At 40.6% G+C, this 27,628-nt stretch overlaps 2 protein-coding genes across 5 annotated transcripts in view; one reads left to right on the top strand and one right to left on the bottom strand.

The window, feature by feature from the left end:
- Positions 1-27,628, top strand: part of LOC5579882 (hemicentin-1) — a 609,400-nt gene that overhangs the window by 130,191 nt on the left and 451,581 nt on the right. The gene's annotated exons all lie outside the window — the stretch shown is intronic.
- On the bottom strand, positions 10,964-13,778 carry LOC23687754 (flocculation protein FLO11). Its single transcript, XM_011494827.2, has 3 exons — positions 13,612-13,778; positions 13,261-13,519; positions 10,964-13,202 (listed from the first exon to the last, which is right to left on the bottom strand). The coding sequence occupies exons 1-3, from the start codon at positions 13,654-13,656 to the stop codon at positions 11,062-11,064; spliced, it is 2,445 nt and encodes an 814-aa protein (XP_011493129.2). The 5' UTR covers positions 13,657-13,778; the 3' UTR covers positions 10,964-11,061.

Genomic DNA, 27,628 nt, shown 5'->3' with positions numbered 1-27,628 from the left:
GTTCATTTTACCGATTCATTTTTGAACCGGTAAAATATTTTATACAAGATAATTAGAAAAAATGCTGTTTTATTTTGATGGAAGAAAAGTCGTTCGACTGAAATGTGTCATATTTTGAACCGGTTCATTTTACCGATTCACTTTTGAGCCAGCATATAAGGAAACTTATGCAGTTAGTGATTCTTCTTCAGTTGGACGTATTTTTAAAATAATGAGAATCAACGTGTAATGCTATATCTTGTTATTTGATGAGCCGGTTCATTATACATATTGATTTAATTAAAATTTAATTTCGATGTTTTGTGAAATAATAAATTTTGTTTATTTTTTATAAACCGCTTTGGTTTATCGGTTCACTCTTGATCAATAATGTTTATTTAATTATATCATTTTTTAATTTAATTAAAAACTTTTTGAACCGATTCAATTCACAAATGCACTTGTGAACCGGTTAAATCATTTATTTTCATTCCAGAAAACAACCCGTAAAGTTTACTGTTATTACTTGATAGCAGATTATTCGTATAACTGAAATGTGTTGTTTTTGAACCGATTCATTGTACCGATTCACTTAAAAACTGGCATATAAGAAAACTTATGCTATTGAATTGCAAAATCTAATCCAAATCGAAGGCTATCGAGTACGATTTTTATTTATTTTTCGACTCATTCTGAATGGAAGTCGTCTTTTGGGACTCTGAGATGCTTCCCAAAACAGATTCTGGGTACCATAATGAAGACCGCGGTGGCCATTTCTGATTTTTCTCGACATCTTACGACTATTATTCATCGATTCTTACAGTTACTTTCTGAATATTATTGCAATCCATTGCCATGTTAAATGCATAGACGAAAATTTGTCAGAGATGAAAAAATCGGAATAAAAAGAATATACTGTGTCCAAAAATTTAATATCTTAAATATATTTGAAGAACGGTTGAAAACAATGCAAACCACGTTTGTTTTGAAATAAAATGTAGTTTTGATTTCCTGTTATAATAGAAAACAGAAAATGGACTTTTTCTGCTTGGAGTCGATTCCCGGTGGCCACTCCGGATTGATGTGGACCACTTTAAGCAAAAATCAAACTAGATTAGTATAGCTTTCATTTACAACTGGTTTAACGAAAATCAAAGAAGAATTAGATTTTTGACAAGCAAAACAAAACAGGTGTCAGCTAGAGGTGACACTGGGCGTTGGGGGGTTAACTGAGAGCTTTCTTAGCCAAAGTTGCCATTTTCGCTTTCGTATATCGTGTGGCAGGTACGATTATACTCTATGTCCAGGGAAGTCAAGGAAATTTCCATTACGAAAAGATCTTGGATCGACAGGGTATCGCACCCAGACTCCTTCAGCATGGCTTTGCTTTGTAGCCGCGGACTCTAACCACTCGGCTAAGGAAGGCCTTTATCAAAATATAATGATAATTTTTCAAATCGGTATGTAAATTGAAGCACGAGTTTTGTTTTCCTCGTATTTGTAGGGTATTAGTTGATGATTACCATGACCTTCCGTTCGACTTTGAACTTTTAAAGAGAGAAACTAAATATTGTATTTATGTTTGAAATCCTTCAAGTATTGGCTTATAACATGTTTCTAAAATCGTAACGGACTATAGGATAAGTCCTTAATTATTAACACACTTTAAATTTATTGGTAGTTTGTTGCTGATTATTATACTCACCCTCATGAAAACAAGTTCATTAATTGCAAAATGAAGACAAACCTCAAATGAACTTAAGTTAAAATAAAAAACTTTTTCACAATAATGTTAGACACCAAACACGGTATGAATAGCGAGTTCATTGGATCGGAAATGAGGCCTTATTAGCACTTAATATAAATACTTCAACGGAACTAGAAGTACAGGGTGATTACTATATGGTCGGTGTTCAGACAGACCGGACTAGATGATATTTTGACCTTGTAAAAATAAATCAAGGACACTGTCAATTCTGTTTTTTTCGATGGAATTTTGATACAGATGTTTCATTAAACAGATAAGTTCCATTATTACAGCAAATAATGCCAATATTTTGTTATTCCGAACGCTTGGGGTACTGAGTTGTGCGGGATTACGGGCGCGGCTCTCTGCTCGTCCCTCCATCCCCGGGTGGTACGTTTTCCTGAAGTCATTAAAAAAACACTTGGTCCAGTCTGTCTGAACACCGACTGTGACGACCAAACCCTCCCCGCGATGGAGATGGCCTAATGCAGACGGGGCCGTATTATTTCTACCGGGTCCACTGCTGACAAGTGTTGCGAGTAGGAATGAATGCACGATCGAACTAAAGTAAAACAGCATAAAACAAACTTTGCAAGTCATACACCAACGTGGTAAAATTTGATCTGCCTAAAGTTATTATAGTTAAATAATTGAATTATTTCTAAATAATTTGCTGAAGCCTACTTAACTCTATCTAAATTGAATTACGAGTGAGTACTATTCGAATTTGTTAATTATAACTAAGAATCATGCAAATTTATTATTCTAGTAATTGGATAACCTAACTTGGAAGACACAATGAGGGAAGAATTTGTAGTGAAGATTACCGAAAATTTGTGAGTCCTAATTAATTCATGCACATGCAAATATTATCTAACTAAATAAACTTACAGCTAAAGTATATCCCACAACCACACTTGTTTGGATTGGCTTGGGATTGCTAAAAGAGTTTCGGTGACAACAACTTCTTTAGAAATTTTCGTCGCAAAATCCCCATCGGCGACATGAGTCTTCCTGGAGAAAAGGGTGCATCACCGTCGAATTGCGTGGCTTGTGATCGTCCGGACAGCACCGAGGACATGGTGGCGTGTGACGGTTGCGGGTCCTGGTACCACTACAGCTGCGCGGATGTTGATGGAAGCGTCGCTAACCTTCCGTGGAAGTGTGGATCGTGCGGGATTTTGAACCAAACACCAAATCCATCGAAGGGTATCCGGAAGCTTGACGGAAAGAAAGGGAGTAGGCGGCTAACAGTTCCTGGCGGTACGGAGGAGTCATCGAAAGCGTCCATTGTTAGCAAAGGAACTTCGCGAAAGAGTAAGAAAACCGTAGCAGATGATAACGTAAGTTCCACTTCTAGTGCTAGGGCAAGGCTCGCACTCGAGCTGAAGATGGTAGACGAACAGGACCAGATTAGAGAGCAGGAACTTCAGGCGGAGCTTGAGCTAAAAAATAAAAAGTTATTATTAGAGAAACAAAGCAGGGACAACGAGTTGGCTTTAGAAGCCAGGAGGTTAGCTGAAGAGAAGACCTTTCAAGAAAAACAGTTAGAAGAAGAGGAGAAAACCCGTAAAGCGCTTTTAGAAATGAAACGGCTGTCGTTCGAGACGAAGAAAAGCATCGTAAGGCAATTTTCTCAACGCGGTAGTGAAGTTTCCAGTGTTAGTGGAAGTGAGGTGACGAATTCCGAGGACAAAGTGCGAAGTTGGCTGCAGAAATCCAGCGAGCAGACAGAGGGAAACATACCATCCACGTCAGCAGCAAAGGACACCGGCAACATTTCGAAAAATCCCAGAGACACAGTTTTCGACGAAGTTCGTCTACCAACACCAAGGCTGACTAGAAAATCCAATTGCTTGTTCGAAATTCCGAATGAAGCACACGTGGATGGAAACATCAAGGATGTAGCGTGCAGCCCACATCCAGGAATGACAGGTAGGAATGCAGTCCAACGCGAAGGCGACGTGTATGATTTGGCCGAAAATAGCCCAACTTCTCGGCAGTTAGCAGCCCGCCAAGTAATGGGAAAGGATCTACCAACCTTTTCCGGAAATCCAGAGGAGTGGCCTATCTGGATAAGCAACTTCGAACGCTCCACAGTCACGTGTGGATTTTCCTTGGATGAGAACCTGATTCGGCTCCAGCGAGCGTTCCCCACGTCATCAAGACACTACAGATGCGATACGGTCGTCCTGAAACGTTGATAAGAGTACTCACCGAAAAGATTCGTCAGCTTCCCGCTCCAAAAATGGATAATTTGAATAGCATCGTCGACTTCGGTTTGGCAGTGGACAGTCTTGTTGAACACTTGAAGACCGCGAAGCAACAGGCGCACTTGTCCAATCCTTCATTGCTGCATGACCTAGTTGCGAAGCTTCCTGTGGAATACCGTTTGAAGTGGTCATCGTACAAAAGCGACGTTCCAATAGTCAATCTTGGCACGTTCGGAAGCTTTATGTCTTCGCTTGTGGAATTAGCTTTCGAAGTCATGGACGACCAACCGATTGTTACAGCTACAAAAACAGTTCAGCAGAAGCCTAAAGACCGAAGCTTTGTTTACACACACGTGGATGAGAATACTTCGGGTGATTTTGCTTCGTTTCAGAGCAATTCAAATACGCCAGCCAATTCGGCGAAGAAAGTCTGCGTTGTCTGCAAGAAGGAAGGACACAAGGTGGCAGAATGTTACACATTTCAGGCGATGAACATCGATGATCGTCTTAAGGTCGTTGGACAGCATATGCTTTGTAGAACCTGTTTGAACCAACACGGCAAATGGCCTTGCAAGACATGGAAAGGGTGTGGGATAGAAGGCTGCCGTCTTCGTCACCATACGATGCTTCATACTGCCACGCCAGCTGTTCCATTGGTAGTATCTACCAGTCATTCGGAGCCACAAAGTGCTGGAAGTCCGATTTTCCGAATTATACCTGTAACACTGCATGTGAAAGAACGCCAAATGAAGGTGTTCGCATTTGTAGATGAAGGTTCGGAAATTTCGCTCCTCGATGTTGCAGTAGCTGAGCAGTTAGGAATCACTGGACCGTCTAGCACGTTGAGCCTACAGTGGACAGGAAATGTTACGCGGGAAGAGACAAACTCTCGTATCATCCAGATGGAGATCTCTGGTGAGACGTCGAATGACCGCTTCAAAATTGTTGATGCACGAACGGTAAAAGGTCTTCAATTGCCGTCTCAATCGCTGTGGTACCAGAACTTGGCTAGAAAGTATCCATACCTGCGAGGCTTGCCGATCGCCGACTACGAAAATGTTACACCGAAACTTCTTATTGGTCTTGACAACCTGAAACTCACGATTCCATTGAAAGTTCGAGAAGGAGGTTGGGGCCAACCGATGGCAGCCAAATGCCGTCTAGGTTGGAGCATCTACGGCTGCTCACGTTCAGCCAAGGAATCATACACTTGTGGGTTTCACGTTGGAGGATGGACCAATTTGGAAGGTGAGTTGAACCAGCTCGTCCGTGATTACATAACGCTGGATAATACTGGTGTGCAACCTCCGCTAATACCTCTAGTGTCGGAGGAGAGTAAACGAGCTCAACAGCTGCTTCAGTCCACAACCCGTAGGGTTGGGAACCGATTCGAGACCGGATTATTGTGGAAGTGGGATGATATCCAGCTTTCTGATAGCTACGGGATGGCGCTTCGTCGGCTTCACTGTTTAGAGAAACGGCTGAGCAAACAACCAATACTCTACGATAGTGTCCGGCAGCAAATTAAGGAGTACCAAGAAAAAGGCTATGCTCATCAGGCTACCGAAGAAGAACTCGCCAACACTCGCCCGGAGAAAAGTTGGTACCTCCCGCTGGGAGTGGTGCTCAACCCTAGAAAACCAAACAAGGTGCGGATTATCTGGGATGCCGCTGCCAAAGCGAACGGAGTGTCACTTAATTCGGTACTCCTAAAGGGTCCCGATTATCTCACATCGTTGATCGAAGTCTTCTACCACTTCCGGCTTTATGCCATAGCTCTGACTGGGGACATCAAGGAGATGTTTCATCGCCTTTTCATCAAGCGAGAAGACCGCCAATTCCAGAGATTTCTATGGAGGGATAGTGGATCATCAAATGTAGAAATCTTCGTCATGGACGTCGCCATTTTCGGTGCAACATGCTCCCCAAGCTCGGCGCAACACGTTAAAAACATGAACGCGAAGGAGTTCGAGAACGAATCTCCTAGGGCCGCGGCAGCAATCATCAGATTTCATTATGTCGACGACTACCTCGACAGTTTTCCGACAGCAGCTGAGGCAGTTGAGGTTGGAAGTGAAGTACGACGAATACACGCTGCCGGCGGATTCGAGATCAGGAATTTTCTATCCAATGATGCATCGGTTGCAGAGAGAGTAGGAGCAATATCCAACGAAGCGGGGAAGGCAATCAAACCGGAGAAAAACGATAACGTGGAATCTGTTCTTGGCATGAAGTGGATACCAGCTGAAGATGTTCTCACCTACACCTTTCTAGCACGTGCCGATCTTGGACATGTATTGGATCCTTCCCACACGCCGTCCAAACGAGAGGTGTTACGAGTGGTTATGAGTTTATTCGATCCGCTAGGGTTGATCAGTTTCTACGTAATCCACGGTAAAACTCTTATGCAGGATATTTGGGCGTCCGGAGTGAACTGGGACGAACCTATTAGTACCGAATTGTGCGAACTATGGCGTCGGTGGACAGCGCTTCTACCGGAACTTAATTCTATTCGAATTCCTCGTTGCTATTTCGTGGCAGCTGACTACTCTTCGTATGCTTCACTTCAAATCCACGTTTTCGTCGATGCCAGTAAATCAGCGTACGCGTGTGTTGTGTACTTCCGAGTAGAGTCTGAAGAAGGACCGGCGGTATCATTAGTAGCCGGGAAAGCGAAAGTTGCTCCACTGAAAATCATGTCCATCCCACGATTGGAGCTTCAAGCTGCAGTGTTGGGCACAAGACTGCTCAATAGTGTCATTGCAATGCATAATCTTTCCATTAGTCGACGTGTGTTGTGGACGGATTCGCAAACGGTTCTCGCTTGGTTGCAATCTGACCAGCGAAGATATCAACAATTCGTAGGTTTTCGGGTGGCAGAGATACTGTCTACGACGGATGTACAGGAGTGGAGGAAGATAGACACCGAGTTCAATGTTGCAGATCTTGCAACAAAATGGGGCAAAGGACCGAAATTTGAAGCAGATAATCGCTGGTTCCGTGGACCAAAATTTTTATTAGAGCCAGAATATCTCTGGCCGAAGCAAGAAGCAGTGCCATGTACCACGAATGAAGAAATTCGGCATCTAGGATTGCATGTGGAACCTACCTCACCTTTGATCGAAGTTAGCAGATTCAGCAAGTGGGAAAAAATTCACCGTACCACAGCGTATGTTCATCGCTTCATCAACAATCTCAAGCGGAAGAAACACGGTGAACAATTGGAGTTGGCAGTGTTGAAGCAGCAAGAATTAGCTGATGCTGAAATCACATTATATAAGCAAGCGCAACAAGAATCTTTTTCCGCTGAAATAAAACAGCTGAACGGAATGGAGAAATCAATGCAACTTCGGCATTCTGCGGTGCCAAGATCCAGTAGTATCTTCAAGCTGTGGCCATTCCAGGATCAGTTAGGGGTGCTGCGCATGCGAGGCAGGATTGGTGCAGCACCGCACGTTCCGTTTGCTGCAAAGTTTCCCACGATTTTACCTAAACAGTCTCTTATCACGTCCCTCCTGGTGGATAAATTCCACCGTCGTTTTCGTCACGCTAATAGGGAAACTATTATAAACGAGATGAGGCAGGAGTTTTACATCCCGAAGATGCGAGCGTTGGTGGCGAAAGTTGCACGAAATTGCATGTTCTGCCGATTACGCAAAGCTGTACCTCAGCTACCCCCAATGGCCCGTCTGCCGAAAACTCGACTTACGCCGTTCGTGCGGCCATTTACTTTCGTTGGCCTAGACTATTTTGGGCCTGTGTTAGTTAAAGTTGGACGTAGCAATGCCAAGCGCTGGATTGCACTCTTTACGTGCCTGAGCATTCGGGCAGTTCATATGGAGATTGTCCACAGCATGTCTACGGAATCGTGCATCCAAGCAATACGTCGTTTTGTCTCCCGTCGTGGTTCACCCGTTGAATTCTTTACTGATAACGGGACGAACTTCCATGGAGCCAATAATCAGTTGAAGAGAGAGATAGAGGAGCGTAACCAGAAATTAGCATCGGTGTTCACCAATTCCAATACCCGCTGGTCGTTTAATCCACCTGGAACGCCCCACATGGGCGGAGTCTGGGAGAGGCTGGTAAGATCGGTAAAGGATACTATCAGATCGACGTTGGACGAATCCCGGAATCCGGATGATGAAACACTGGAAACGGTAATCATCGAAGCGGAAGGAATGATCAATACACGACCGTTGACATACATCCCTTTAGAATCCGCAGACCAAGAAGCTTTAACGCCGAACCATTTTCTGCTGGGGACTTCATCGGGTGTTAAACAATTACCAGTTCTACCAACAGACTTTCGGGCAACTTTGAGGAGCAGTTGGAACTTGGCGAAACATCTAGCTGATGAAATTTGGAGACGATGGATCACAGAGTACCTACCAGTGATATCGAGACGCTGCAAGTGGTTCGACAACGTGAGAGATCTAAAAGAGGGTGATTTGGTGTTGGTGGTAGACGGCGCAGTACGAAGCCAATGGACCAGAGGACAAGTAGAGCGAGTTGTACCAGGAGCAGACGGACGTGTTCGACAAGCATGGGTCCGTACGAGTGCTGGAATTGATCGCAGGTCGGTCGCCAAATTAGCGCTGCTTGACGTCGTGACGGATAGTGAACCCAACCAAGAGGATAGCGATTCACGGGTGGGGGGTGTGACGACCAAACCCTCCCCGCGATGGAGATGGCCTAATGCAGACGGGGCCGTATTATTTCTACCGGGTCCACTGCTGACAAGTGTTGCGAGTAGGAATGAATGCACGATCGAACTAAAGTAAAACAGCATAAAACAAACTTTGCAAGTCATACACCAACGTGGTAAAATTTGATCTGCCTAAAGTTATTATAGTTAAATAATTGAATTATTTCTAAATAATTTGCTGAAGCCTACTTAACTCTATCTAAATTGAATTACGAGTGAGTACTATTCGAATTTGTTAATTATAACTAAGAATCATGCAAATTTATTATTCTAGTAATTGGATAACCTAACTTGGAAGACACAATGAGGGAAGAATTTGTAGTGAAGATTACCGAAAATTTGTGAGTCCTAATTAATTCATGCACATGCAAATATTATCTAACTAAATAAACTTACAGCTAAAGTATATCCCACAACCACACTTGTTTGGATTGGCTTGGGATTGCTAAAAGAGTTTCGGTGACAACACCGACCATATACTGTCAGTAAAATAGGTAATCATACAAAAAAGAAGGTTGTATGAATTTTAATTACCAGTACATATCCAGTTTTGGGCATCTATAACATTTGTCTTCGCTGTACATAGATAACATATTAATTTTTTTGCCTCAATTTCCAGCCACGAGCGTTGTTTCAGAAGCATTACAGTTAACACGCACGTTATTCAGAAGCATATATTTTAACCAAAAAAGACATATTTTTTTCGCTATAATTTTACATAATCAGTCTTATGCTATTCCCTAGTAAGTCTAGAAAATTGTGATAACATGCTGTTTCAATCAGGCAATTTTTTCAGCGGAGTTTAGTCTAAAATACATATCTGTGGAAAACGTGCGTGCCAGGTGCAATGCCTTTAAAACAACACATATGACTAAAAACTAAGGTAAATGTAAAAAGATTTAATCTTTACTTTGTCAAAACAAACTTTATAGATATGCAAAACAGGATGTATACCGGAAATTCAAATTCATACATACATCTTTTATCTACGGTCATTTACTTTACTGACAGGAATTAGTAATCACCCTGTATATATGTTATTACTGCATTAATTGATATTTTTGTTAAACCATGTTTCTAGAGCATCTTTTCAAAGATGCTTCTAGTGCTAATTGTGTAGTTTTAAAAGATGTAGGCCACATTACTATGATCACCTTAATGATGCTGAGAAGACAGATGTAGAAAGAACATCACGACATTGTAGTAAATGACTTCGAAGCAGCTCAACTTACAAAGATGGGCTCAGAGAAGTTGGTCGTAATGTAATGTAAGTCCACTCAGCGAGATAAATTGAAGGAAACAAGATTGCTCAACAATTTCACAGATAAATATATGTTCCTTTGTGAATGAGGAAGCTGTTTTGTTTTGCTGAATCATAAACTATCTTATACATTTGATAAGCGTATCAGGCGACATTGAAAAGATAAAAAAAATGATATAAATTAAATTATTTTAGGCGTTTTTGTCACTCATCAAAATGGAGAGAAGGAATTCGCTCACAGTTTTTATTTTAATGGTAATCAAATAATACTTGTTAAAGATGTAACCACATAATATAAACTACAATATACCCAGCTTGCAGCACTTCGAGTTGTACACCCGCAAGCCGTTGGAACAGACTGCAATGGAAAAACCTTCATTTGCTTGGACGACCTTCGTTATCAAGTCTGTTGGGAAAGCTCCAGCGGTCAAACTGCAACGACGGACTTAGGAGTTTTTGAATGTGATTCCAATCAATACTGCTCTAATGAAGATCAAAGCGCATGCAGTTCAACAACAACGACTACCACGCAGGCGAGCACAACTACATTTTCAACAACAACCACTGAGGAGAGCTCCACAGTTACTTCTACGCAATCAACAACCACCGATCCTACCTCTACAGATCCCACAACTGATTCCACTTCAACAACGTCATCGACCACCGAAAGCTCATTCTACTGCCACAAAACAGGACGGTTCCCGCATGATTCCGATTGTCACAAATACTACCTTTGCATAGTGTTGCCATTTGGCAACTATGAAACGGCTGAAACTTGCTTATTTGGATGGGTGTTCGACCCCGTTTCACAGAGATGTACCGCTGATCAATCCAAGTGTCAACTTCAACCTCAATCGTTTACCTGCACATCGGTTGGACGTTTCCCGGACCCTTCGGATTCGACCAGATACTTTTGGTGCCGTTGGAATGCGTCCAGTTCAAGGTACGAGCTCATGAAAATGACCTGCTCATTCGGTTTTCCTTTCGACGCGAATCGTGGAAGGTGTTCGGGATTGTTGGGGTTCATCAGATTGTAAAAAAATATATTCGTTCTGTTTAGTTTTGCATCAAGTTGACAATAATAAATAAATTTGCTTTATTTGTGCTACAATTCTGAAACTTTAATAATGTTGTTGCCTAAATTCTTGAATCTTCAACCACACAGGACATCTACATCGTCCGTGCACAATTGCAGCGCGACATCGAACTGTTGTCCTTTCGGGCACTTCAGCTTGCTCTGCTTGAACTTGTCCTTCTTCTTGAGCGTACAGATGAAATACCGGGAGCAGTTGTTCGGGTCCGGGAACGTTCCTTCTTCGGTGCATTCAAACTTGACCTTTTCCTTGGGTTTCTCTTCCTCGACGGCAACTGATTCCTCTGAGCCTACTGGTGGGCTTACCGCGCCAGAATCGGAGCTGGAGCTAGAGTCCGAATCGGAATCTGATGAGGAATCATTGTCTTCGTTGGAAACCAGTTGGGGCCGAGGCGGTGTGATGCAACGTCTACGGTAAGCGTCGAAGACTTGCCCTAGTGGGCAGTCCTGGTGGTATTGAAGGTAGCCGCCGAAAACGTTCCAAACGCACCAGAAGTACTTGGTATTATCCGCGACATCTGGGAAACGTCCGGGAGCTGTGCAGGTGAACTGACCAGGGAAGCATGGACTCTGATCGGCGGTGCATCGTTGTAGAAGTGGATTGTAAGCCATGCCGAGCAGGCAGTTTTGTTCCAGCTGATAGAGACCGAACGGAAGCCACAGGCATACGTGATATTTGCGGCAATCTTGGGGATCGGGGAAGCGTCCAGCCTGTTGGCAGACGAACGGTGAAGGAGTAGTTGACGGTTCGGAAGTTGATGGTTCAAGGGTGGATGTGAAAGGTTCCTCGGTGGTGGGACTTGGGCTTGCGGTGGATTCAGTTTCGGCACCGGCAGAGGTTGATTCTGGTTCTGGAGATTCTTCCGTGGGAGCAGCAGTATTTTCTTCCGAAGGCTGTTGTTCTGGTGAAGTAGCAGATGGGGTTGTTTCTTGGTTGGAAGCATCTTCGGTGGTTTCAGATACGGAGGTGGATTGTTCTGCTGGACTGTCAGTGGCCTGTGGCTCTACGGTATTGTGAGCAGTAGTAGTTTCTGAAGGCTGGGAAGCCTCATGATCAGCAGTGGAATTCGAATCATCTTCTGTAACTTCAGTCTCCGATGGAACCGTAGTTTCTTGTGCCGGTGGTGCATCGTCAGACGTTGTTTCGGAAGCAACAGTGGTATCTGGAGCATTGGATGATTCAGGAACAGCGGTGGTTTCTGAATCGGTAGAAGACTCTGAAGCGGTGGTAGCTTCAGAAGCAACCGTAGTTTCGGGGTCAGTTGGGTTCGCTGAAGTTTCAGATGTCTCTGGAGCGGCAGAGGTCTCTGGAACGACAGAAGTCTCTGGTTCGCCCGTAGTCTCTGGAGCGGCAGGAGTCTCAGGTGCATTTGTGGTCTCTGGAACGACAGAAGTCTCTGCTGCAACAGTGGTTTCTGGAGCGGCAGACGTCTCTACTGCAACAGTGGTCTCCGGGGCAGCAGAGCTATCGGAGGCAACGGTAGTCTCCGGAGCAGCTGAAGTCTCCGAGACACCGGTAGTATCTGGAGCAGCAGTGGTCTCCGGAGCTTCTGATGTTTCTGGAACTGCAGTAGTTTCTGGAGCGGAAGATACTTCTGGAACAGCAGTTGAAACCGAAGGTTCGACTTCATTTTCTGTAGTTTCCTGTCCGACTGTCGTCTCGGACGCCTCTGGAGCTGAAGTGGGTCCAACTTCAACAGGCCCATCGGTTTCCGGTTCATTCTCGGTGGCATTAGGCGCTTCCGATGTATTTTCCTCTGCTTCTGGTTGCACTGCGCTTGGCACAGTCGTGGCTTCTGGTTCTGTTTCGTTTCCATCAGTACCTTGTGGTTGAGATTCTTCTTCTTGATCAGCTGGTGTGGTTACAGCTGGCAAACTGTTTTCTGTAGTATTGACATCATCAGAAGGATCAGTAGGTTGTACTTCTTCGGGTGTGGGTTCTGAGATTTCAGGAGCAGCTGTGGATTGCGGCTCATCTGAGCTCACCGTAGTTTCAGGTTGAGAGACTTCGGGAGCATCAGTTGATTCCGGCTCAGCTGCATTTTCTGTTTGTGGTTCGTCACTTGAGCTTGGAGAATTTGTAGTGGGCGCATTTGTTTCTGGGGCTACCTCGTTATCACTTTCCGTTGGTTGATCAGCTGCTGGTGGAGTTGTAACGACTACGGTCTCTTCAACTACTTCCGCCTCTGGAAGTTCCTCAGCTTCAAAAGAAAAAATATTGTAAATGAACAAACTGTTTGAAATTTTGAGCAATATTACCTTCCACGGGAGAATCCTCTGGCGTCACCACTTGGGGAGCAGCAGTAGATGGTGGCACAAAGGAGTCACACTCGAAACGACCCGCATTGCTACAGAACGTTCCTCGGGGACAACTCTGCGCCTCTTCGTCTACGGTTTGGGTCTTCCCATCACCGAAGTCGATGCAAATTTGAAACAGTCTGTCGTCTAAGCAGAGGTAGTCTCTGCCATTGCAATCCGTACCTATGGCCTGAGATCGTGCCGTACGCAGCGTAATAATCTGAGGCACAAGAAAAACAAGAGAGCAAGTAAACTTTTGATTATTGACACCATTCTTAACAAATATCCTGGCACTGAAATATTCTAACTCACCAGCACGATAAACTGCACAATGAGGAGCTTCATGAGGTTGTCCATGGTAGAGAGATCTTTGGCTAGAACTTTGACTATAACTTAATTTCAATACTACTTTCTCCAATTCGCTAGAAGTGGATTCGTTCGAATTTGATATCTAAGTGACTTGTTCGTCTGTTGAACCTGACCAATTTATAATTGAAAAACGTTTCTGTTGGTGTTTCCTCAGTTTCTAAGTACGATAACAGCAAGATATCTTGTTAATCCCACCGTAAGCTTAGTGCTAGTTGTACCGCAATCTCAAGATAAGATACGACATTCATCTCTTCTGCCGGCATCTCTAGTTCTCCGAATGTTGTCATGCCGCATCTGATCTTTCCCAGTATAGCTACAATGGTTTTTTTTTTTTATTAATCTCACCTCACACATTGCTCTCTGTTGTTTTTCTTTACAGGTAAATATCGGACCTCTCAGTTATGCAGATGGTTTTGTGGATTGTGTCTAGCTACAAAAAACAGCTGATTCACCTGGACACAGTCCGACTGGAAAAACCCCAAGTATTTACGTTTGACGGGTGATATTTGAACGCTGAGATAAAAAGTGAGTCATCTCATTCACAAATTTGGAACATTATTCTCATCAAATTACCTCACGGGTCAAGCTGATGAATTTACTCTCGCCGTATACTACTGCCAAATCTAACTTCTACTTGTTTTATGGACTTCTGTATATATTAAAGCTCAAGTCTTTGAATTAATCACTTTATTCCCTAAATTGCTCAACAGCTTATACTGCTCTTTGTTTCGAGTTCTATTATAGTAATTTATACTAGTATAGTAATTTAACAGTACTTCTATAGTAATTTAAACAGAATTATGCTGAATAATTGTTAAAGAGTTGCAATGCATAAGTTTGATGAACCCTGTCTCTCGGAAACCCAGTACATGGATGGTATAGGCTTGCGAGTGTACAAATATGAGATGAGATGTTCATCAACTGACAGAACAAAAAACCGGAGCAGAAGACCCAAAATGGAGCCAAACAATACAGACAAAAATTATGATGACCTTGATGATGATAGGGATTTCTGCTTCGATGGGCAATGGTTGGGGAAAACTGGTGGAGAACGCACTTGCGTTGGAATTTGAATAGTAGATATAATGTAATTTGAACAAGTTACATTGGAACCAAGTAGGTTGCTAAATGTATGATTCACGAGCACATCCACAATTATTGATTGATAGTCTTCTTTCCGCAAAAAGATGATTCTTCTTCCAGACTTTCAAGATTATTTCGCACCTTTCTCCCCATTAAAATTTCTCGCTTTCAACATTGCCCAAGGTGCTGCAGATTGGAGCCGAAGCGGAAGACAAAAATTGTCGTCGCAACATGATAAGATAAACACAGGATTTTAATTGCAATGAATGAAAGAAAAAAGGCGCTTAGGGATTTGAATGTCTTTGATCGTCTACAGAGACCGCCGGAAGAGCAGGATTTAGGTCGCAGATAATTTTGTCGTTTTTTGGGGCCTTCCTTAGCCGAGTGGTTAGAGACCGCGGCTACAAAGCAAAGCCTTGCTGAAGGCGTCTGGGTTCGTTTCCCGGTTGGTCCAGGATCTTTTCGTAATGGAAATTTCCTCGATTTCCCTGGGCATAGAGTATCATCGTACTTGCCACACGATAAACGAATGCGAAAATGGCAACTTTGGCAAAGAAAGCTCTCAGTTAATAACTGTGGAAGTGCTCATTGATCACTAAGCTGAGAAGCAGGCCCTGTCCCAATGAGGATGTAATGTCAAGAAGAAGAAGATAGTCTCGTCTCTTTCATGAAGTTTTGTTTCGTACGAGCATCATCAGCAGCAGACGAGTTCCGTTTATCTTGGACTGATTTCAAACTGTTTTTGATTTGGCGAGACTATCGTTATCAAGCGTGCTCCGTAGTCGATGAATACGGTGTTGTCGGGCTGGTTGTTGAGAAAGTTTCATTCCTTTGAGCAATCATTATTCGCTGCAAAATCCTCATCACCACGTAAACAACATTCCGTAATCGACGAAACGAGCAAACAGCTAACGGTCCGGTGCGCTCAGTTAGTGCCCAAATGGGATGAATAATAATCTTATGGGAGCCATAAAACGATGAGGTAGACGCACAAACAAACGTTTCGATGTTCGTTCGCGTCGGAGGCGCGGTAACTGCGTCAGTCAGCTTTGAGGAACGATGATGGTTGGTTCGTGAAAGAAAAAACGTTATTTTTAGTCATGGTTTAGGATGTTGAGAATCGTTTATGGAGGTTAAACATTCTTTCAAATTTTTGTGAAGCACAATTTCCAAGAAAATTAGACTTAGGAATTGTACCTACCCTGGGCTTGTGGCACCTAACATAAGTGGAACTCGAGATCAAAAATTGGTACCCATTTTGATATTTGCATGCTGGTATACGGACAACTAAATGTCTAAAGACTTATACCACCAGTAAATTATGCGAGAGGCTTAAGGTGAAACAGCTTGGAATCAAAATTCAATGATGTACCAAAACTTTAAAAGACACAAATCTCGCGAAAAAAGCATCATACTACAGTGCAATTTCTATTTCAGCTTTGTGCACTAGCAGAAAGCTTAAAATAAGAAGATTTACTTTGTACATTCATTGTTACAGCAGATTTGTGCATTTCAAATCGCGAGTAGGTACACAAGCCGGCCATCGTGCCAGCCATGTTTGGATTCCGAGATGTGTCACCTTAATGATTTTCATTGCTGTTTTGAATTGGGTGCGAATGTTTGCTTAATGCTTAAACATCAAAAATATTGAAAAAAATAGTACCCGCGTGTGCAATAGTAGTATACGCAACAAGGTGCAGAATGAAGATTTTCACAGTACGAGTCATACGTTTATCCAACGGGGCTTGCCGAGCTGGATAATTACGACGAGTGCTGTTAAAATTGAGTTCTGCACCAAGTTGCGTACCGTTTTGTCTCATATTCCGAACACTCCGTTTTTGTATGGTGATTTAGTTGAAATGTTTCGCTGAAATATGTCATCATATTACAAGGAAATGGCAGTCTACTACAATTCAAATTTAACGTCTTCGGATTTATTTTATACTTCGGGAGTGGTGATGATTCTCTAGTTCGAGACCAGTAAAACTAGCTTAGATAAATTTATTTGCGAAATTATTTATTTAAATACACTTTATTCGGAATTTGAATCAAGGTGTTCAGAATATGAGACGAAATGAACACAGTGTTCGGCATTTGAATCAAAATGTTGTTTCATACTTTTACGTAAAAGCAATACTGAACAAGTTTAAATTAACAATTTTGTCGGCACACCCAACAACTAGGCTTTGCGGAGAAATAAAAGTTTGCACAAATATCAGCTAATTTATGCCTATCAGATGCATTTGAAGTCACTGTTGGCCTTAAGTGGTTCGGAATATGAGTCAAAACAGTACAACTTTTTTTTTTGCAATTTTAAAATTGTATTGCAATTTTAGGGATAACTTTCCATTCTACGGTTGAACAGAAAGCTGCCGCAGCAATCATATTACTGATTTGCACAAAGCATCATCGATCGGCTGCGATGATACCTTGGAAACCACGCTAATGACTGTTGTTTTCTGCTGTTTTCAAAGCTTTGCACTCTACTAGCACACTTCGATTAGATGGCTCCGTTCAATGATACAATGATTTTCAAGCCTGCGGTAGAACTTTGACAGGTGCGGTAGAACTTGGCGGCTACCGCAGAACGGAAAATTTTCGAAAGAACCGTAATAATTTCAAAACTATTTCTCATCAATTTTCACGTGGCCATATTTCAAAAATTCTGATCATAGTAGGTTGTACTGAACATGTGTCACAATTTTTCAAACCATCTTCCGGATAGCCTCTTTAATCGAAACAATAAGTGATTCCGATTCTGATGTTCTCATTGATAATAAGTCGGCAGCGGAAGTGACCCTGGCTGATCTCCTACCGGAGAAATCTAAGGCAAGATACGAAATAGCTTTCAAGCATTCCAATGGGTTGTGTATCAATTACAAGATCGGTATGATTATTAGAAATTACGGATATCCCAGATGAAAATACTGCAATAGAAAACGTTTTTCCATCAACACCGACAGTTCCTCACTACTGTCTGCTTCAAGTTTTGCACCCAATACCTAGCTACAAGAACGTCTGTTCTAGTTCAGTACAAATAACGGCAGGAGAAGTCACGACACTTACAGCTGCAGATTCCAGAACCACAGTGGAAGCGGAAAAGTTCATTTAATGATGATAACTACATAAATCTTGAAGACAAAAATTAATAGACCTTTCCATTTTTTCAAGAATGATAGTTATATAAATCTTATGTACTTCATAACGTTACTGAAAAGCGTTGCGTTATGAACCATTACGCAACTTGAATGCATTTCGTAATAAGTCATTATCAAACGCTTTTCAGTAAGGTAATAAACTCATACGACAATGCGAGAAGAAGGCCATTCCATGACGGGTTGGCTTGATGAAAAACAGCCTACTACGATGAGAAATTGCAACATAAAATTTACAACTCTAACATTCAAGGGAATCTGGTGAACACATGGTAACCTCGTATGCCGATTTATAATACTTCGACAATTTTAGTATTTTTTTTAGTATTTACGAAATTTAAAAACTATTTGCGTAATGTCATATGAACTATTTCGATACTGACTCTGTATTAGTTGGGGCTTCGAATACAATTTATTTCAATATACATATTAGTCAAATTAAGAGTGATGCTTATTGTAAATTCAACAATTTTCAATCTATTAGTATCAATCCTCTACTATGTACTGAACAGCACTAACGAATCAGAGGTAACAGCCTGTACTCGAAGACTTCGGACGTGTGTAGAAAATCTCTCGTGCTTCATATCGGTAAAATGAGTGGCGTTCGCAAAAACACTCTGGTAGTTGATTTTAGCGTTGTTCCTGTGCGACCCGATGTTCGGAAAGTTGAACATTTCATGGAACACGAAATTAAACTGAACCTCGCGGAAGTGAAAAGTATCCAGTTACACAATACGCGTAACTGTGTATTCGTTGAGATGCTGGACCATGAAACAGCGCTGCGCTACGAAAAAGCGCATAACATCAAGCGAGCTTTTGTGTGGAAAGACAAATACTTCAAAATCCCTGTATATGTGGATAGCAAGGCAGTGACCGTCAAAGTACACGATCTACCTCCTTCCGTACCTCATAAAATTGTTGGTGACTTTATGATGAAGTACGGAGATGTAATTTCTATACAAACCGAACGATGGAAGCATTACTTTGCCGGCGTACCCAACGGGGTTAGGGTGCTTCAGATGCGAGTCAAACACCCGATTCCATCATATCTCACGATAGCAAATGAGATGTGCTTCGTGGAACACCCAAACCAGGTCAGAACTTGTAAACGGTGCGCAAAACCAACACATCCAAACCAGAGATGTTTGGAGGTATCCGTAACCGAACGCGAAACAGCCCCGATAACAGCAGCAACCACATCACCCAACCAACCAATATTCACCCAAGCTGATTTCGCTCCGATAGCCAGTGACCAATCCAACCAATCTTCCCCTGATGCGAGTGATCCGTTCTTCAAAATAGTGGCAAGAGGCAAACGTGCACTCGCTGAACAAGAAAACAGATCATCTATTATGACTTCGAACCAAACAGAACAGAGCACGAGTGAGGACGGCGACGACGATGACGAGAGCGACGGGAACGATAGTTCAACTTCTCCAAACGAGAACAATGGCACCAACAAGCGACGGCTGTCAACGAAGCGAAGGAAAGTTAAAAAAAGTTGTGTGCAAAACAGGGATCGCAGAGTAGCTGTGGTTCTGATAAGCTTATTAATTGAATGTTATTGGCATATTCGGCCCCGTTAAGCCTTCGGGCGTTTGGGCCTTCCAAATAAAGAGATTGTAAAAAAAAAGCACTAACGAACATTTTCATAAGTAGATGAAAAAAAAACGAATTTAGTACTATACCATTTAATTTCACTAGAGTTTGTATCCTTTGACAGATACGTGTATTTCGACCTCAAGTGCAAGGCCGTCTTCAATGTCGTGTACTAGAGTCGACTTTTTCATTTTTTTTCCAACTGTTTTCTTAAGTTTACTCATGAAATTATTTCTGTGTTCTTTGTTTTATCCCTTAAACGTTCTGTCCCATCGAAGTTTTGTCTTTTCGACATTTTGGCATTCGACATTTTGTCTTTCGACGTTTTGTTTTTCGACATTTTGTCCCTGAGCCCCAAAACACGACTCACAGTAAAAGAATAAAAGAATTTATGGGACGTAAAAAGGCTCATAAAAACCTTTATGTTCCTTGCAGTTGCCCATTACACAGCGTAACAAAAATGACTTTTTTGCGTGTCTCAAGGACCAAATTATGTGTCTCGAGTAGATTTGGGGTTGCTGAATCTGTTGCCATTTTCAGAAATGTTCCAGCACGTCACAATTTTTAGCTACAGGTCGCCAAAGTTGTATAAAACATTGATTTTATCGATGTTTACATAAAATTTAAAATATAATTTATCAAACTTTTTTGTGATCTAATTCAACAAGAATGCGATTTTGCACTTAACCTTTCATTTTAGACATAATTTGGTTGAAATCGCACGACTAAATTTAGATTAAACTGATATTTTCAACATGCTTGCTGTCTCCATACAAAATTCTTCGTTTCTCTTATATGGGAAAATACAAAACTTTTTTAAAACATCAAAAAACAACTTTTCCACATCGAAAGTATTATAAACTTTGTTGATAAGTATTGTTTTACGCATAAAGTTTGAATTATGTGGCAATTTAATCAAATAAATTGCCTTACAAGCTGGCAAACTTGCATGCAAGTTAGCTAAAATAGTCAATTTTAACATTTTCAACAACCAATATCTCAAAAACTATACGTGATATGATATTTTTGAAAACGGGAATGGATTCAGCAACCCTTAATTGAGTGAATAGTGGTATTTTGGTGCATGAGACAAAAACGTGTTCCGCAGTGTTATTTTATGGCGCATGGGAGAAGAGATCAACATTAAAAATGCTTTGAAAAACGTTATTCAATCTGTCAAGTTGGTTTGAGTTAAAAAACACCGAAAGACAAAACTTCAAATATCAAAGACAAAACGTCGACAGGACAAAACGTCGAATGAAGGGAAGACAAAGAGAGCGACAGACTTGGAAGAATGATTCTCTTCCGCATTAATAGATAATTCACTATGGGCCAAACGTTATTGAAAGCATATTGAATCGAGCACAATATGAAAATATATATCTGGAAAACAATTTCATACCGGTTAGGTTTCAAACCGTCGGATGCCGAAACGTCGAATACAAAAACTTCGACAGGACAAAAAGGCGAAAATAGAATTGGAAGGAAAAGAAGATTGATTGTTTATCGAAATAATAAATTATTCGACAATTTTTATTTCCTTTCCTTCGATGTTTTGTATTTCGACATTTTGTCCCGTAACCGTCCAATTTTGGTATCAAATGAGTACTTAAGGGACAAAGGTATGCTAGAAGTACTTATTTTGGGTTGATTAAAATTTCATGGAAGAATGATTCTCTTCCGAATTCTACGCTCTGGTATTCGTCGTTTTGGTTTTCACCGTTTGGATTTTGATGTTTTGGCATTCGACATTTTGTCCTTAAACTTAGTATTTTGAACCCTACTACCCTAATAATGAAAGGTATGGGCCTTCGAGGATCGTGGGTTCGAATCCCACCGGTCGAGGATCCTTTCGGGTTGGAAATTTTTTCGACTTCCCAGGGCATAGAGTATCTTCGTACCTGCCACACGATATACGCATGCAAAAATGGTCATTGGCATAGTTAGCTCTCAGTTAATAACTGTGGAAGTGCTCATAAGAACACTAAGCTGAGAAGCAGGCTCTGTCCCAGTAGGGACGTAACGCCAGAAAGAAGAAGAAGAAGAAGATGGGCTTTCGTTTTTCATTTTGGTCCTTGGCGTTCAACATCGTTGCAAATTCACATGCAGGTCTTTATAGGAAATGTTTGTCCTAAAAATTAGAGACACATAGAATAGTTACCAACAACCCCAAAAACATTTTCAAATTTAACGTAAGCTTACACTCTATGAAGTAGTCAGATTTTATTTTTTGGTTTTTACAGTTTATAGTTAGCAATTTAGTCTACCATGTAGCTGTGGCAAATAAGTTAATTGTGAAAAAAACCTTCTGTGAAATGTAATAACAGTTTATCTTCAGCAGCCTTTCAACATGATAAACGATACTAGAATAATCTGTTCAAAATTAGTACTTTTGGTGTTTATGTCTCAAAAAGAGTGTAACTCTAAGTTCAGTCGACCTTATGATTCAAAATATTACCCAGCGGTTAAAACTTACAGACAAATCAACTGTAAATCAAATTTTGACTCATTCTGACAACGATAAACCATTTGAATATCAATGATTTCCTTTGAATTTGTGGACTTGCGATTAGACAATTTTTTCCAAACTCTTTTCATCATCTTGGCTTCGTTCAGAATCCTCCCATTTAGATACATGGATTAAAACGGCCATTGCTTAATAGGTATCACGCACTTCCCTAATAAATTGTCGTCCGAATCAAGACCATTGGTTCCGTGCAACCTACGACTTCTTGGGTAACGTATCGATGAAGAAAACCTCAAATTTACATATTTTTTTTGATTTCTCACAACATTTTGCCAAGTTTTCCAAATAAATTTTTCACGCGACGACTTGCACTGACCACATTTGAAAGCAGACTTGATCATTTGCTTGGCGCTGTCATGAGATTCAGTGATTTGTGGACGACACGTGGACAAATTGTGGACGACACGTGGTTCGAAGGGTTGAAAAAAACTGGCGAGAAGTGGTCCACCCCACCGTTGTCCACGCCGCAACAACCGATCCTGTTGGTGTAATAAGTTCGAAGGTTAAGACAATAGCACCGGGTCGGGCGCTGAATACGACCGGAAGCATCGGTCTGTTATTTCCCAATGGAGTACCAGGCCGGGCCAGCTGATAGCCCCGTTGGAACCCACCATGAACCCCGCCAAACCTGGTCGGGCCAGCTAAAAGCCGCGCAACTTCGGCAAGTCGTCAGAACCCATCCAGAACATCGCCAGGCCACCGGAGCTAGTGGCTTTCAAGCAGATCCCGCCAGCACCAACCACTTGTTCCAAAATGGGATGCAGGTATGTTCTGTACGTCGCATGTCAACGATGGGCCCCACCATCACCAAACGGCCGCAACGTTTACTAACCCTCAAATCCCTTTCGGGACGAACCAGCACAATTGTGCTGTTCGGCACCCTTGACATTGAATGATTATTTCAGCCAATAAATCATTGTTTTACTAAACTTTTTCGATTTCGATTATTGAATTATCATTGATACTTGTAATCAAGCACAACAGCTTTTGTTTACATCGTGTTAAGAAAACACCAGCTCAGGGTAAACAAAATGTAAACAAACACCGTAAGAATTGAAAAAGTTTTATCTGTCGCAACTTTTGAACTATTCGTTTTTTCTAGGTATGCACAGATACGAATCGAGAGTGAAAGAGTCATTCTTTGAAATGGTGAAGACCAAATGAAAATTGATTCAAACAGCAAAGATTTCTGGAGGGACAAAGTGGGACCAGCACAATTGTGCTGGTGCCGGCACTTACCCGGTCGATGTTCGTTGTAGACTACCAATTTTCATTTTCAGTATTTTGATCGAATTAAGTGGCTGAATCTGGTTCTAATGTCCACAATAGTGCATAATATTGCATTAAAACATGAATGAGTGATTTCATACGAATCATAAGGATGATGTACCGTTCGAAAACTATGTAACAGAAACTCATAGCTTTGGTTTAAAAACTTTAATTTTTTATACGTCCATATTTGAAAAAGATTGGGAATCACATTTAATGTTTTAAATCTCCTTTAGCAAAGTTTAAGACAAAAGTAAAAGTGTAGGGGAACGTTCAAAAATTACGTCAACCATTTAGGGGAGTGGAGGTGTATGAAAGTGCGACAGTGCATGTGGAAAAAAGCGTGATAGTGGACATGGAGAGGATTAAGATGGACTTAAAAACAACGGACGTCATTTTTGAATTTCCCCTTGCTTTGAAATATTGATCATTACCATGTTGACGCGATAATCCATATTGGTGTTCTACAATGTATGCTGGTTCAATATCTGCCATAATATTTATGAAATTTGACAACTGAAGCTTCACATTCGTATATTATGTGGCAAGTACGATGAAACTCTATGCCCAGGGAAGACAAAGAAATTTCCATTACGAAAAGATCCTGGACTGACCGGGAATTGAACCCAGACACCTTCAGCATGGCTTTGAATTTTAGTCGTGGACTCTAACCACTTGGCTAAGGAAGGCCCCTGCTGGTATTACTCGCAAATATGATGTTTGAGATGTATGAAATGAGTTTGAAATACTCTACTTATCTCTTAAACAATGTATGAAGTTATGGAGTTTAGATTATCCACTCATTTAAAAAATATCGTTTCATTCCTTTTACGCTTAAAATTATATTGTCCAAATCTTGAATTTTGAGACTTAGATAAGCTGATGTATTAAAAATAAAAATCTGTACTTTATTGCCGTGCATATGGTGTTGCAAAGTAACTAGCAGTATCTATCAAAGAAGTTTAGGTTCAATTCCCGCTGCAGTATTTTTTTTTGTAAGATACGTATTACGATTGTGCCATTTGGCGTTGCATGCTAGTCCGTTGATTCGTGTGATTCTCCCTTAAAAGGCCATAATCGTACATAATGCTTTCCAGGAACCTTTCTACGGTAAGATTGACAGCTAAAAATGTACATGCAACCGAAACGAAAGGGAAAAGAAAACTTACGAGTATGGTCGAGCTTTACATTTTCCTTAGTAATCTAACGGTCCAAATCTAACGGCAAACCAAAAAGTCTACTGTTTGCAGCTGTCTTCTGTATTGTCTTATTAGAAGCATTGTCAGTGTCTTTATTTTCAAATCTGGTAGTTTCCAAATATTTAAATTCATTAAAAAAAATTGATTGTTCTATGTAATTTTGAAATTAGCTGGAATATATGTATGTAACAATTTCAAAAATCAAATTTATTCTTTAATATGGCTATTGACCTGATTTTGTCAATCCTTTTTAAATGGGTTTTTGAATTCCCTGTTATATGTAAGCTATCCGTCATAGTTCTTCCAATCCTACACACTACTAAAAACTAATACAGTACTGACCCGATTTTGTCAGCCCCCGATTTTGTCTGCCCCCGATTTTGTCAGCTTTTTGACCCGATTTTGTCAGCTTATCTTGAATATATCCAAAAATTGTCTTCGTCATGTAGTACCCGTTTACATTAATACTGATGATGATGTTCGATGTCATGCACGCATGGGCGTAGCCAGAGGGGGCAATGGCAATCCTCCTTCCCTCTGTACAACAGAACAATTTTACTATGAGAATTAATCTTGTGTTTGAATTCTTCGAATATTGTCTCCAGCACTCGTATTTATACAGTAGTTACGTCATGGTAGATTATTAAACTTAAAAAGTCTTCTGATGATATTCGACTGGGTTTTTGCTTTTAAAGAATTTGTTTCTGGCTTGCAGTCTTATAATGGGCTCACGAATTTATTTTCTTGGCTCCAACGTTTCGATCCCAAATTGGGATCGAAACGTTGGAGCCAAGGAAATAAATTCGTGAGCCCATTATAAGACTTCAAGCCAGAAACGAATTCTTTAAAATTAAAAAGTCTTCCAAACATCAGACTGTTTGAAAACATCTTCGAAGGTTTTATCAACAGTCCCCAATGGAAATATGCACAGCTTAGTAGTCGACAAACGAATTACATACATTCTCGAGTATCAGTAAATCGTGATTCGTTACTTGGCAACCTGGCAATTATTTGGTAAAAATGAAAAACCGAAAAACACAGCCGAGTTCACGAAAAAGAAATTTGGTATGTAGGTTCATTCATGAATTCCTCTAAGAATTTCTCTAAAGGTTAAGATGCATCGAAGCCAAACCTCGAACTTTCAAGAGCACAAATCTAGAAAACCAGGCAACCGTTTGTACTGGAAATTTAACTCATTGGTCAAATTTTGTAACATTCTTTCAAGATTTTTTTCAATGTAATATCTCGAAGATTTCCTTTTAAATTTGCTCCTAATGTTTTATTGGTTTTCTGCCTTGAATAACTCTATAAGCTCTTGAAAGCATCCCTTCAAAACTACATTTTGATGAAATTTTCTCACAGTATTCTTAATGTAGTTTGGCCCAGGACTCGTAAATAGTTTCAAAAACTCCTCTTAAAACTGTCTTAGAGATTTATTCAGAAATTCCTCTAATTTCACTTCTATTTTTTTTTTGCAAAATTGCTAAAATTATGAAGGATTCTTACTAGAATCATCTCACGAGATTTTTCAATAATTCGACGAGGAATTTCACGGAGATCTTTTTCAAGCATTTAATCATCCCATAGGTATAGAAATAATTTCAGATATTTATTCACGATTTTATCGAATGTCATTTATGAATACCTCTAAGAACACAAAAAAATCGCAAACTAAAGAAAGTTTTTTAAAATATTATACTGGAAACAATTTGTTTACAACAATTCAAGGTCAAATTCTTGAAATTCCTGCAAAACTTTTAAAACAATTCTATAAAAATCTTAAAAACAGTTCTGGATGAATTTAAAAATATTTTATAATATACAGTGCTGTTCTGAATAATAGCAGCGCATGTCGATTTTCATACAAAATGCTCAACTTTGACATGCTGTAGTTTTGTTCCCTTTCAAGCAATCGAGCTGAAATTTTCTCCATAGAACTACAAATATGATCAATTTTGTAACTAAAAAATTTCAGTTTTTTCTGAGTCCCTGCCGAAAAGTGAGACACTAGGTGAAATTTTTCGAAAAAATAGCAGTTTTTCATTTTAAAATTTTTCTTCTACAAATATTTTAAACATTTTCGGTTTAGGTGTAGGTTTGATAAGTAGGAGGAGATTGTTCCAATGGTAAGGGATATACAATTTAAAACTATAATGTCAAGCCGAAATTCAATTTTTTAAAACTGCTATTTTTTCGAACAATTTCACCTAGTATCTCACTTTCCGGCAGGGGCTTAGAAAATTTTGAAATTTTGTGTTTACAAAATTGGGCATATTTGTAGTTCTGTGGAGAAAATTTCAACTCGATTGCTTGAAAGGGAACAAAACTACAGCATGTCAAAGTTGAGCATTTTGTATGAAAATCGACATGCGCTGCTATTATTCAGAACAGCACTGTACATAGAAATCTCCAGTTGAAATATTCTATGAATTATACTCAAAGGAATTGCAAGAAGAGCTTCGAAGCAATTACTGATGCCATTTAAAAGAAATTTTCGTTTGTTTGATTTTTCTTAGGAATTTCGTTGTCCTAAGAAATTGTTTTAGATAATTCAACGGTTAGGTAGAACTAAGATTCAGATTGATGCCGGTTGTCTTAGAGGCCAGAGAAAAATTAACGATCAAAGGGATCCTTTGGCGCGAAATTTGAGAATGAAATTCTGAGGGCCGCTTTTCTCCCCATGATAAACAAAAAAACTGACTACGCTTATGTCCCTCGCCCCCTTTAAAGGCTATGTAAGTCGTAAACGTAGTTCATAAGCAAATATTAACACGTTAAAATTTGAAAAACAGAAACAAAAAATATGTCCCGATTTTGCCAGGTTCCCCATTTTGTCAGCCTAAAATTCATCGGGGGGCTGACAAAATCGGGTCTCTACTGTATTACAATCACTTGAATTCCATTTTAAGCAAATAGACTCGATTTAAAAAATAAAATAAAGTAAATTTGATATTGGGAGCCAGATAGCCATAATGGTAAACGCGCAGATACTAAGCAAGATCATGCTGAGGGTCGTAGGTTAGAGTCCAGCCGGTCGAGCATCTTTTCGAAAAAGGAATTTTCTCGACTTCCCTGAGCGTAGAGTATGATCGTACCTGTCACACGATATACACATGCAACATTGGTCG

Source organism: Aedes aegypti, chromosome 3 (assembly GCF_002204515.2).
Source record: "Aedes aegypti strain LVP_AGWG chromosome 3, AaegL5.0 Primary Assembly, whole genome shotgun sequence".
Taxonomy (NCBI): domain Eukaryota; kingdom Metazoa; phylum Arthropoda; class Insecta; order Diptera; family Culicidae; genus Aedes; species Aedes aegypti.
Note: the sequence above shows the minus strand (reverse complement) of the source record. Positions and strands in the feature narration are given on the sequence as shown.